This window comes from Leuciscus leuciscus (assembly GCF_965113295.1).
Source record: "Leuciscus leuciscus genome assembly, chromosome: 8".
Classification (NCBI taxonomy): domain Eukaryota; kingdom Metazoa; phylum Chordata; class Actinopteri; order Cypriniformes; family Leuciscidae; genus Leuciscus; species Leuciscus leuciscus.
The window spans coordinates 21,358,603-21,371,719 of record NC_138732.1 but is presented as its reverse complement, the minus strand read 5'-3'; the positions used below and the strand labels follow the sequence as shown (position 1 = coordinate 21,371,719).

General features: G+C 35.5%; 1 protein-coding gene across 10 annotated transcripts in view; it reads right to left on the bottom strand.

The window, feature by feature from the left end:
• sorbs2b (sorbin and SH3 domain containing 2b) overlaps positions 1–13,117 on the bottom strand; it is a 55,377-nt gene that overhangs the window by 20,956 nt on the left and 21,304 nt on the right. For 8 of the 10 annotated variants that reach the window (XM_082178003.1, XM_082178002.1, XM_082178001.1 and 5 more), the window contains 7 exons: positions 10,206–10,301; positions 8,382–8,408; positions 8,058–8,185; positions 7,086–7,379; positions 5,209–5,559; positions 3,785–3,926; positions 1,938–2,086 (listed from right to left, as the gene is read on the bottom strand). In XM_082178003.1, the coding sequence (XP_082034129.1) occupies positions 1,938–2,086; positions 3,785–3,926; positions 5,209–5,559; positions 7,086–7,379; positions 8,058–8,185; positions 8,382–8,408; positions 10,206–10,301 (1,187 nt within the window). The remainder of the gene's footprint in view (positions 1–1,937; positions 2,087–3,784; positions 3,927–5,208; positions 5,560–7,085; positions 7,380–8,057; positions 8,186–8,381; positions 8,409–10,205; positions 10,302–13,117) is intronic. The other 2 variants (XM_082178007.1, XM_082178010.1) reach the window with 2 other exon arrangements.

Genomic DNA, 13,117 nt, shown 5'->3' with positions numbered 1-13,117 from the left:
AAAATATAGTTTAGAAAACAAATAGCAACCCGAATGTGCTCCATGACCTTGAGTCCAAAACTCTGGATGCAAAAGCCTCCTATAAAAATGCTGATGCAACTGGCCTCTCTATGTTAAGCTGAGAGAGACACATCACTGTCTGCTGGTCCATCAATGATGCTGAGCACAGCTGCCCCTGTTTCCCTGGGGCTAAATAAAACTCAGTGTGGGAAAATGCAATTTAGCGCACAAATCAAAACAGCCAGTCCCATGTGACCAGAGACCGATTGAAGATTAATTCTGGAATTAACAATTACAGGAATGCACTTCCTAAAATTTCCCCAGAGCCAATAAAGAGTTAGACAAGTTTTATCAAAATTAACACTAGGTTTTTATGCAAACATGTTTATATATATATATATATATAATTATAAAAATGTCACATTAAAACTTTCTTATAAACTTTACCATGCATTTATCATATATGTGTTACTTTTCAAATGCCTTAGGCTATTATAGATTACAGATTTTTATTGTTGTGCCCTTGTACCAGACCCAAATTTCAATTATAACTATGAAAATATTTATGAATTAATACATTAACATATATTAACACAAAGTTATATTTTTTTGTGTTCAAATTACCCTGATGAAATACATTTTACCAAAATGTATATGAAATGCATTTATTTTATGTTAAGTATAATTACATATTTATGTACTTAATATAAATACCCTGCAATTGTACTTTTGGTATACTAAATTGATATACTAAAGTCTGCTAAATTGGAACAACTAATTTTGTACTTAATTACCTTTAGTTATCCGTAAATAGTGCTGAGGTCCAACTAAAGATAAACTTACTGTAAGTACAGGTATATTTGATTGTGCTAAAGTGGAACTATTGCAAGTATACTTTAGGTACACTTTAAATATCTTGTATTTAAAGACATATTATACAGAGATCATACTATCCTTACTAATATTGATATTAAAACACATTTTAGGCTTAATATTAAGAAATGTGCATTATGCAATAAAGAAGTACTCCAAAAAAGTTTAATTATAATATGTATATCAGTAAGTCTCAAGGGATATGTTAGTAAATATGTTAACGGATTCATACTTAGTATGAAATAAATATATAATACATTTTGGATGATTTTTTTTATCAATTTAGAATTATCATTCATGAACAGAATATTTTTACTGGGCATTATCTGCAATTAAAGTGTAATTTTGTAAAAAAAAATATAATTTCCATCACAATGCTGTAAAACACAATACATTATTTGATGCAATAGAAATGACATTGTGGTGGAAATGTACATAACTTGCACCTCTTTGGAATTGTAATTTAACTTATGTTGATAAGGGGCAGATATTATAAGTTTATCTTCTTTCTGCTCCCTTTCATTTCTTTTCAAAAGAATGAAATAAATACAATATGTATGTATATGTATGTAACTTTAATAGAGAAATTACAAAAATATCAGAAGTCCATAGAGCCAAGATACTCATTAATGCCCACAGTTGAAGAAACACTCATATACAGCTTTAATAATTTTAATAATATTTTATTCCACAAAAAGGATTATATCTATTCTAAGATGCACAGCATGATATGGGGTTACACTTTATTTCTCATTAGTGTATTAGTAGACTATTAGTAGACAGTTAGGTTAGGGTTAGGTGTTAGGGTTCAGGTTAAAATAATAGTTTATTTTATTTTATTTTAGTTGTAAAGTTACTTATAGTAGAATGTCTGTTGAGGAATCATCAAAATAAAGTGTTAGCAGATATTAAGCAGACAGTCTACTACTACTCTAATGAGAGTTAGATGACGTGTTGTTGCAAAGGTACTTATAGTTAGTAGAAAGTCTAAAGTGGGCCGTCAAAATAAAGTGTTATCAAATATGGAAACAAAAGATTAACATCCCAGAAAAGCATTAACTCACCGTCCGTATGGCAACGGGAATCCCGGACTCATCCACAGGACCGATGCCAGTATATTGCGGAGCTTTCCCTGTTGTTTCTTTCCTGTCAATCTGTGGCGCTCGTGCAGGAGGATCCACGTTGGCGTAGATTGGGGTGCTAGACTCAGAGGCTGATGGGTGGAAAACAGGGTCAAGTTGGGGTGAGTGAGTTTTTAGTAATTCCCATGGAACTAACCAACATTCCCATGTTCGTAACTGTGAAATACAGCCAGGTCAGGGATGCAGTGCACACTGTAATTCCAAATCAGGAGAAAGAATCCATAAATATGTTGAATCCAGTATTTCAGCATAGAATATTAAACATAGAATAGAAAGCAGCTCTACACACAGTCCGACATGTACAGGCATCCAGACTGAAGCCTTTTGGGGGAAAAACAACAAAATGTGCTCTGTAAAACAAAGGCCAGCCCCACGCATACAGACGCTCTAATCCCAGTGTCTCAGCTCCTCCCTCACCCCAACCCCTCCGTCGCTCAGATTTGAGCTTAATCCCCAGCATTTTCCACTTGGGATTAGAGAGATCGCAGAAGCAGACCAGTCCAGATACGCTTAGTGTCACACGGCCAGTAAACACCTCTACAGTCAGGTCATGCTATCTTACTCATTAGCACTTTATTAGGGCCTGGCACATCAACAGTGATTTATCAGAGATCAATTTTACAGCTGTACTGTAATGCTTATGAGATACACTTGGCAGTACAGGTGTTTCCAGGACAGGTGGATGTTACTTAAACATCAGCAACAGTCATTGTGGAATATATGTATTTTTACGGTTCTGCTACACCATGTCTTTGATTAATTATTAATTAAAGCCATGTTCACAAATTATGCTGCTTATTAGGGCTGGGTATCAACAAAGATTTCCTGATTCAATTTGTTTCTGATTCACAAACTCTTGATTCAAATTTGATTCACTTCATTATTTCAGTTATAATGTTTATTTTGCTAACATAAGAAATACATTTTCTCTCTGTAAATTACACAGGTCAGTGTTTCAGACTGATTAAAACTAGTAATGAATCTTATTGAACTTAATTTAAAAATAAAGTTTACTTTAGGAATCAGCCATTACAAAACAAAAATATATAGGAATATACTCTAAGATAAAAATTTGATATAATACATTTTCATAAATGGGAAATTTGTATTTTTCAATATACGGTAACCCATTTTGATGGTCCACTTTAGATATTCTATTGACTATATGTAATGTTGCACCTACAAGTTAACTAACTCTCATAAGAGTATTAGTAGACTCTGCTTAATATCTGCTAAACACTTTGTTTTGATGGCCCCCAAAAGTTAATCTACTGACTATAAGTAACTTTGCAAGTACATGCCAACTTATTCTACTAAATCTAAATCTACCCCAAAATGTCCTCTAATACTCAACTAATACTCTCATGAGAATAAGTTGACTTGTAGGTGCAACGTTACTTATGGTCAACAGAATGTCTAAAGGGGACCATCAAAATAAAGTGTAACCCAAAGTACTGCAATATATGCATAATAAACCATGTATGGCTATATATTGATACATATAAAATGAGAGTTGGCTTATGAGAGTAATTTGTTCATGAATCAGGCTGCTCTGGTCACAGTTGGCCACAAACTAACCTATAACTTATTTATCACTATTTGGGAGAAAATGTATCAGATTGTATACATTTAATATGGTTATATAACCTGTGGCTGTGGTTAAACTAGCTACAAACTGAGATGCAATATACCATTTTCTCTGTTCTTACAAATGATGAAATCAATAATGAAAAGAGCACAAGAGCACGGGGAAGTGTTTTAGTACTCACCAGTGGTTCTAGCGTGCTGCATGGCTGTAATACTAGGACTCAGTGAAGGAGGAGGGGGGTATGTTGAGGGAGAGAAGGGTCTTTGGAGATGACTACGAGGACTTGCTGGCACAGTCAGACCCCCGTTCACAGTCATCTGCCCCTGTATAAAACAACAAAGAGACACTGTTAACTAAAGAACCTTTAGGCATAAAAATTACACTGAGATCGAACTATTATGCCACAGATGACATCTGTTAGCCTTAATCAAATTGAAAGAGGATAAAGAACAGAACAAGGAAAACAAAACCACCAAAGACTTGTGGATTGACTAGTAAAATAAGCAAACAAAATATAGTGCCCACAAACAGGGAAGATATTCAAGGGGGGAAAAAAATGTGTTTTAGATTTTGTAAGTGGTTAGTATTAAGTGTTAGTATACAAAAAGAGATACCACAGGAGCAGTACAAGAAGAAGTCTCAACTAAACCATGTTCTCCCACACCTAAAATCTTTGACAAAGACATAGTGTGACAATGACAAACTGAGCATTGACACAACATCAAGACAATCTGTATGGCAAAAGGTGTTAGTGACGACCCTTGAGACCACTGATGCAGAGTTTATGTGAATCTACAGCAGAGGCGATGTTAGTATTTTTATAATCACACAGAGAAGAAATGCTGAAACCACTAAATGTGAACACTGGACAAGTGATATTGGTGTTTGTTGAACTAGCCCCTAAAACGCAGAGGAATGGTCTGAAATTAGAAACAATCGACAATAAGTTTGTACAAAGCAAGTAGAAATGAGCTAAAGGAGTTTTTGAAAGGGATAAGAGAAAAGTGAAAGAACAGAAAATTAATGAAAAAGAGTGAGACAGTAAAAATAAATATCGTTCAAAAGTTTTGGGTTGGAAAAATTTGTTAATGTTTTTCGAAAGTCTCAAGAAAATGTTCACCAAGGCTGCATTCATTTGATTAAAAATACAGTAAAAATACAATTTAAAATCACTGTTTTCTATTGTAATATATTTTAAAAGGCAAATTATTCCAGTGATGACAAAGCTGAATTTTCAGCATCATTACTCCAGCCTTCAGTGTCACATGATCCTTCAGAAATCATTCTAATATGCTGATTTCAGGCTCAATAAACATTTATTATTATTATCAATGCTGAAAAAAAGTTGTGCTTCTTAATTTTTATGAAAACTGACATACATTTATTTCAGGATTCTTTGATGAGTAGAAAGTTTAAAGCATTTATTTGAAATATAAATCTTTTGTAACATTATAAATGTCTTTACTGTCACTTTTTATCAACTTCCTTGCATCCTTGCTACAAAAAAAAAAGTTAAAATGGATGTAGGAAAACTTATAAAAACTGACAAAGAAAGAAACAGTAAGACAGACATGACAGAGTGTTGAACTGCCGGTGAATAGTTACATTAGTGGTGCTAGCTGCAGGGAAGTGTAACCACATGTTGTCTGTGACCGCACTCATCTGGCTGAGGGTTGGAGACGGGGTACGAGAGCCACCCTCTGGGCCAAGTCCACACGCCCTCAACTCCTCCAGCACTGCTGTGGATGCTTCGCTCTGAGTACGGGAAGAGCAGCGGCTCTGCCCCAGAGGAGGCTCCGAGCCGGGAGAGGGAGGGCCTGGAGAAGGGGTCTCTGGGTGAAGGTCAGGTGCTCTGGAGCTGATGAAATCGAGGGAGAATCTGAGCCGATTAGGGGGTGAGTGTGAGGTCAGTGCTGTTCCAGGATAGGTTTGTTTAAGAAGGACTGGTACCTCAGGCTGAATGACAGAGAGGAGAGTGGCACAGATGAGACTCAGCAGTTGGCACAGCGCGTGTGAGAGATGAAGTGATGTGATGCAGCGAATGGCTGTGCGTTAGAAAGGATGGAGGGATTACAGATCAAAATGTTATTCCAATGTTGCATTAAAGCATAAGGCTAAAAGAAGTTTAAAACTTCATTAAGATCACAATGAGGTGACAACCAATTCTAAGCTTTTACAGTCACATTGTATTGCAGAAAATATGTATATGTATATATAAAATAAATAACAAAACATTGAAATGGCATGGAAAATGTCATATTCACATTACACGTATGTATATGTATATATATATATATATATATATATATATATCACAAGTAACGCATTGCATAATCAAATTACTTTTTTCAAGTAACTAGTAAAGTAACGCATTACTTCTAACTTTACAAAATAATGTCTTACTTTTAATGAGTTACTTTTTAAATAAGTAGCGCAAGTTATTGACTGACACCTATTTTGTCCCTATGTTAAGAGAAATCTAGAGTAAGTGCAGATGCGTTGTGTGCGCTGTGTGTAAACATGATGGATATTGTAGTTCTAGACTTAATCTGAGCATTTACTCATCTTGCACAAAAATAGATTCAGTATTCCTCAAAATGAATAAAAACAGTCCAAATGCAAACTGAGAAAAATACGCAACCCTGCAATAATTAAATAAGTTTGACTTTGACTAAAAATAGACTGTATGTATTTAAACTCACTTTATTAACCGGTTCAATTAAACCATACTAATAAGCAAAATGACTTCAGATAAACATCACATTTGTGTTTCATTTTTGTGTTGAACTTTCTTCTCCTGCGTCATATTCATCTGTGATTTAGAATGAATCACCGCTGAAAGGTTTGTCTGAGCTGTGCCCTCTATTGTACAGGCGTGAATCTGCATTTCCTTCATTTCAATTTTGGTGTGAAAGGGCATTTACATTTACCAGAAAAAAAAAAAAAAAAAAAAAAAAAAAAAAAGAAAGCACAGCCCGGCTGAGAAAAAGTAATGAAAACGTAACGTAACACATTACTTTACATAAAAAGTAACTAACGCAATTAGTTACTTTTTTAGGGAGTAACACAATATTGTAACACATTACTTTTAAAAGTAACTTTTAGATATACGTTACTTGTGATACAGACATGTATACAGACATCCACTGTATATATATATATATATATATATATATATATATATATATATATATATATATAAGAATAATGTGAATATGACATTTTCCATGGCATTTCAATGTTTTGTTATTTATTTTATATATATATATAATACATTTTTATAAAAAATACAGTAATATTGTGAAATCGTATTCAATTTAAAATAAACTTTATTATGATTTGAATATATAATGACAGCAACCTGAATGTTCTTCAGCAAAATGGAGAAACTGCATTAGTCATGTTTGCTAAAACACAGCATGGCGTAGGGCAGGGTGTTATTAAGCTAATGCATATGTGATTATGAAATCCGTGACATATACCACTGGAGGGGCTGCAGATGGCAGTGGAGGGCAGGGGCGTGAGTGGCTATCCGGGAGGTCCATCCTTTTAGGAGGGGTCGGGGGTCTTAAAGACAGTGCCTGTGTGCGCCGTCCCGATATCAGTGGCATAGGGTTAATGCGAATGGAGAGGGAAGCTACGTGTCTCTCCAACTCCCTAGATGAAGGGTGCAAATAGGACTGCCCTGCTTGTGAAGAGCATGAGATTTGGTCCTCTGTGGACAGCAGTCTGTGGGAATGGACACTATGCTCTTGTGCCTGATTAAGGAGAGTGGGCTGTAGGATATTAAAGCACAGGTCAGATACTGTTGTTCTGTGGTGGTTCTCATTGAATAAGGGTGTGGATGTGCCTGCCTTGGAGAATAACCTCTCTGAGATAAACAGTTGATTGTTATTGTGAGGACATGTATAAGGCGGTAAAATTCTGCTGTATTACCATCAGCAGGGCATAACTTGTGTGACAATGAGAAAACAAACATAATTACACATACAGAGGAGTTTGGATTAAATAATATTAAAATCATAAATTCTCTGTAGCTGGAAAGGAAATATAGATAGATAGATAGATAGATAGATAGATAGATAGATAGATAGATAGATAGATAGATAGATAGATAGATAGATAGATAGATAGATAGATAGATAGATAGATAGATAGATAGATAGATAGATAGATAGATAGATAGATAGATAGATAGATAGATAGATAGATAGATATCACAGTTATCATAAATCCATAATAGTACAGAGGTTCAAGTCAGTTGAGAGCTTTTCTTTGTTCTCAGTTTTCAAACTGAGCAGTACGCTAGAAAAGGGTGTGACCGGTACAGTTAAAAATGTCATTAATAAAACCTGTCGAATGGACTTCCACAGGGGTTTCCTGTGGAAGGAAAACCTCCAGCGACAGAAAGGATAAGAAAAACAAATGAGTGAAGTAAACACAGCAGAACGTACTGGTGTGGGAGACTTTTTATCCTGAAAGTTGGGCCTGACACTTCTGTAGCCTTTAGCTGCCAAAGAGGAAGAGCACAGGTCACCATTTCTCAGACCATCACTGGTGCTGCTGCTGGGCCTCCACAAATCTAACAGGAGACAAACAAAACACTTGAAAACGTGTTTAATATTCATATATACAAAATATTTCACCACAGAATGCCACTATTGACCAGTAAGAAATTATAATATGAGAAAGCTGAGCAGTAACAGTTACATTGTTTTCCAAAGCATATGTACTTGTTTGTAAAAATATATTAAATAAATAAAATAAAGGCTGCTTACCTGAATCGTTGGATTGTGATTCAGAATCTATGCACAGGTAAAATTGAGATAAGAGAACTTTGTTAAATACTAGCAAGAGATGTACTTTTCACAGTGAAATGAGGTACACTCGTAGGGCCAGATTAACTAACAGCTTGCGCCAGCGCAAACACTCTTTTGGCGTTAAAAAACTACAGTATGTCAGGATTTACCAAAGACATGCAGTGAAAGATTAGTGCTGAAAATGCGCAGACAGGGTTATTCCTGCGGCTGACCTTATTGCATATGCATTTGTAGGAGTTTCCCTTTCAGACACAAAATGTATGGGAGGCAAGTATATAAATGAATAACAATAAGGTGATTTATTAAAGTTTGCGCTAGTCAATTTACTGGTATTTGCGCCCCCAAAAAAAGCATGTCTTAAACCAGACGCTAATTTGCGCTGCTCTTGATAAATTACGTTGGTCATTATGGAAATGATCTGGATGCATCTGTGTTCTTTAATTTTTGTGTCGTTAGTAATCACGCGCAGAACTTTCCACTACCATCTGCTTCTTTTTGGAATTGAGCTCACGCTAATTTGCCCTGTTAAGTAAATCTGGCCCTTAAACACCAAAGTTCTTTATTGGCATCAATGGTTTCATTCATAGAACCTTTCCTCTGCAAAAAGGGTCCGAAAAAAGGTCCTTTAGATTATTAAAATGTTATTAACACTTAGAAAATGATTGTTCTTTTAAGAACTGCTCACTGAAAGGTTCTTTGGGAAACCCAAAATGGTTCTTTTATGGCATCGCTGTGAAAATCCGCTTTTGGAATCTTTATTTTAAAGAATATATTCACTCATTACTTATTCATGTTTTTAGCGGACTATGTTGCGCAAATCATCTGTAATTTATTCCAAACCACTGCTTTAACTTTTACAGCAGATGAATGGAAGAGAGGAAAATATATGGACAGCATGAAGAAAGAATGAAAGGCTTGAATGGGAAACTTTTACAAACGAAGGAGGTTTTCCCTTAACATCTGGCAGTCAGTTACCACTTCTGCAAACTCATTTCAGAAAAGGCTCTTTTAAAACACACACTTTTGTCTTAAATAAACACTTGATAAAAGTCAAAACTATTCATTTGATTTATTTTGTGTATAATGTAACATTAAAGACCCTTGCTCATTAAGCACAGTGCTAAATGAACAGCGGTCTAACTCTGTCCTGAATGGGATGTGTTTGTTCCTCGCTGTCTAATTAAACAATGGAGAATATGCGTGTGTGAGGTCATAGTCAGTGAGACTGCTCAAACAAAAAGGGTCACCCCCGGAGGAAACTGTGCCGAGAGGAGACGGGGGAAAAAGCCTGAAGTATACAATTGTTGCCATGGAAGTGCACAACTATGGCAACAATCTGGTCACTGTGAGCTGCTTTTTCCCTTTAAGCAAAGAAAAGGAGAGCTCCAGCTCTCGAACAGTCCTTGAAGAGCTGCGAGCACAAGTTTGAGATGGCGAGCAAGGGTAATAGAGAGAAAGAAAGACAGCCAGGGATGGAGGTTGTGGTAAGACATAAGATGCAGCAGGATAAAACACAGATGTTGAATGAGTGACGTTGAGTGCAGTGAAGAGGAATTCCTGCTCACAGTGTCTGAGTAAACATACCGTCACATTTAACACCAGCAGAGTAAATACTCCACTGCTAATATATAATGCTTATGTGACTAACAAGCAAACATGAACCACTCGTTGGCAAATGTTTTAATTTTAATGAACTAGTTTTCAATGCATTATTGTAGTTTTATGGCAATATGATCTATGAAGCTCTATTAGTGTGATCTGTTTCCTGTACGGGAATGATACCTGTGAGCGTGTATAGGTTTGGTGAGCTCTGGATTCTCTTCATGGGGGTTAGAGTGAGTAAAAGCGTGGCGCTTTTGCGGATCTGTCCTCCACTGTCTGTGAAAAGTGCAGTAGCACATGCAAACACAAATGCACATGCATCAATACTGCCGCATGGCAAGATGACTGTGACTTACAGCAAGCAGGGTAATGTGAAACATGACCTTAGTAACTAAACAATATACATTACCAAAACAATTTAAATGCCAGGGTGGATTAATGTAGGTGTGACGTATATGCTTGGTTTACAGTATACACGTGTTGAATGGCTGGATGTGCTGTGCTCTGACTGACTAAATGTTTTAAACTGCTGCTTTTCAGTGTCTTGTACAGGGTTCCCACACCTTTTGACCTAAGAATTTCCATGATTTTTCCACAACTCCCTTTCCATTTCCATTTTCCAGTCATTACAAGCACATGGTTTAAAACTAAGCACAAAACTGTACAGTGTATTGACTATAGAAATTCGTATAACTTTTTAAAATGTCTTTAATACCTGATTTTGCAGCACCTGGAAATCACACTTTTAAAATGTACTGATATTTTTCTCGAATTTCTCTGGTTTGACCTTTTACTGCTGTGTAAACACTGTGTATAAGCAAATACATACCACTCAAAAGTTTGGGGTCAGTAAGAATTTTTTTTTTTTTTTTTAAGAAACATAATTATACATTGTTACAAAACATTTTTTTTTTTTATAAATGCCTTTCTATTCATCAAAGAATCCTGAAAAAATGTGTCATGGTTTCCACAAAAATATTAAGCAGCACAGCTGTTTTCAACATTGATGATAATGAGAAATATTTCTTGAGCAGCAAATCAGCATATTAGAATGATTTCTGAAGGGTTATGTGTCACTGAAGACTGGAGTAATACCTGCTGAAAATTATATTAAAATAGAAAACCGTTGCTTTAAATTGTAATAATCTTACCAACCACAAACATTAGAAAAGTAGAGTATATAGCAGTGTATTAAACACCATAACATCTAATATACTGTATAGCAAAAAAAAAATTATATTGTGCATTAGCCTTAAAGTGATAGTTCACCTAAAAATGAAAATGTTGTCATCATTTAGTCATCCTCAGGTTGTTCTAAACATGTATGAGTTACCTTTGTTCTGCAAAGAAGATATTTTGAAGAATGGTAACCAAATAGTTTCTGGTCCCCATTGACTTCCATAGTATTTTTTTCACACTACGGAAGTCAATGGGGACCAGCATCTCTTTGGTTACCAACATCGTTTGAAATATTTTCTTTTGTGTTCAGCACAAGACATAAATTCATACAGGTTTGGAACAACATAAGGGTAAGTAAATGATGAAAGAATTTTCATTTTTGGGTGAACTGTCCCTTTAAGTGTTTTCTAAGAACTCCTGGCATCCAAGGTTGCCACAACCGAATCAGAACCTAAAACTGAGGGCACTACGAGATGAATCTTGCAGATTGACAGGCTTTCAATGCTGGCACTGCCAGATGTAGCCTGATGGGTTTCCTCTTTTCTGACTGCTTTACCTCTGGATGTCAAAAAGGCAGTTTGGATGCCAGAGTCTTCGCCAGACTCTAAGAAGACAGAGTTCTCAGAGACAGTCAGCCAAGAAATAAGAACACCCCCCTGCACAGCTTTTCCCAGAATCCCTGAGATGAATACAAAATCACATGCTCTGCCCAACAAAAACAAGTCCTGTTGGGTCTGTGTGAAGGGAAAGGCACATTTTCATTCCTTTCTGCCTCATAACACTTGATTAGTGTCAATTATGTGTAAATTGTTCACTGTATTAATTATTTGTATACGTTGTTGTGGCTGGTAGGCAGTGTTCCCTCTCTTTTTTGTTCTTGCTGAGCCAAACTTAATTCAACTGGGTAGACCCTTCAGCCACCCACAGTAAATGAATCAATTAAATTAAGTAATTTTACGATTCTACATTTATTATGTAAATACATAATTAATAACATAAAAAAATGGCAGAAGTTTTGTAGAGGGCACAAAAGCATGAATCAATGCTGAGTATTTACGGTACAAGATTTCAGTTCCACATTGAAAATCAATAGACATATGGACGGACTCCAGCTGAAATGTCGCCCATTCATTTCGCTGTGTTTGAAGAAATCTCTAACTGTTAGCCATATATTTTTTTGTGTGGCTTCTACGTTTTTCCTGTCTATCTGGGAGCAGCATCAGATGTGCGCAGCTGCGACTCGGGAACCTGGTAGCCAGAGGATCTAGCTATTCCCTTACAATTTTTGCTGTGGTGTTACAGTATCATTAAGATCTGATGACAAATGGAAATACCATGGTTCTTTGATATACACTAAGCTTAAGGTAATTTTTAGTAAACAAATGTGTTTAATCATGCATTCAATTGATCAAAACGGTTTAAAGTAAAGACATTCATAACGTTACAAAATATTTCCATTTCAAATAATTGCTGTTCTTTTGAACTTTCTATTCATCAAAGAATCCTTGGGGAAAAAAAGAAATCACGGTTTTCACAAAAATATTAAGTAACACAACTGTTTTCATTGATAATAACAAGAAATGGCTGCTGAAAATCCAGCTTTGACGTTATTTTAAAATATTGTAAAATAGAAAACGGTTATTTTAAATTGCAATAATATTTTTTACTGTTTTACTGTAATTTTGATCTCATAAATGCAGCCTTGGTGAGCATAAGAGCCCTTTTTAAAAACGTCATTCTGACCCCAAACCTTTGAACAGTATTATAGTAGGTAATGATTACCATATTAATATATCATGACTGTTGCATGATTCTCCAACCTAAAAAAAATCTTAAAATCAAATTGTGCCTGTCAAAAATTACCATTGCAAATTCCCAAAAACCATCGTATTATCATACCGTGTCAAAAAACA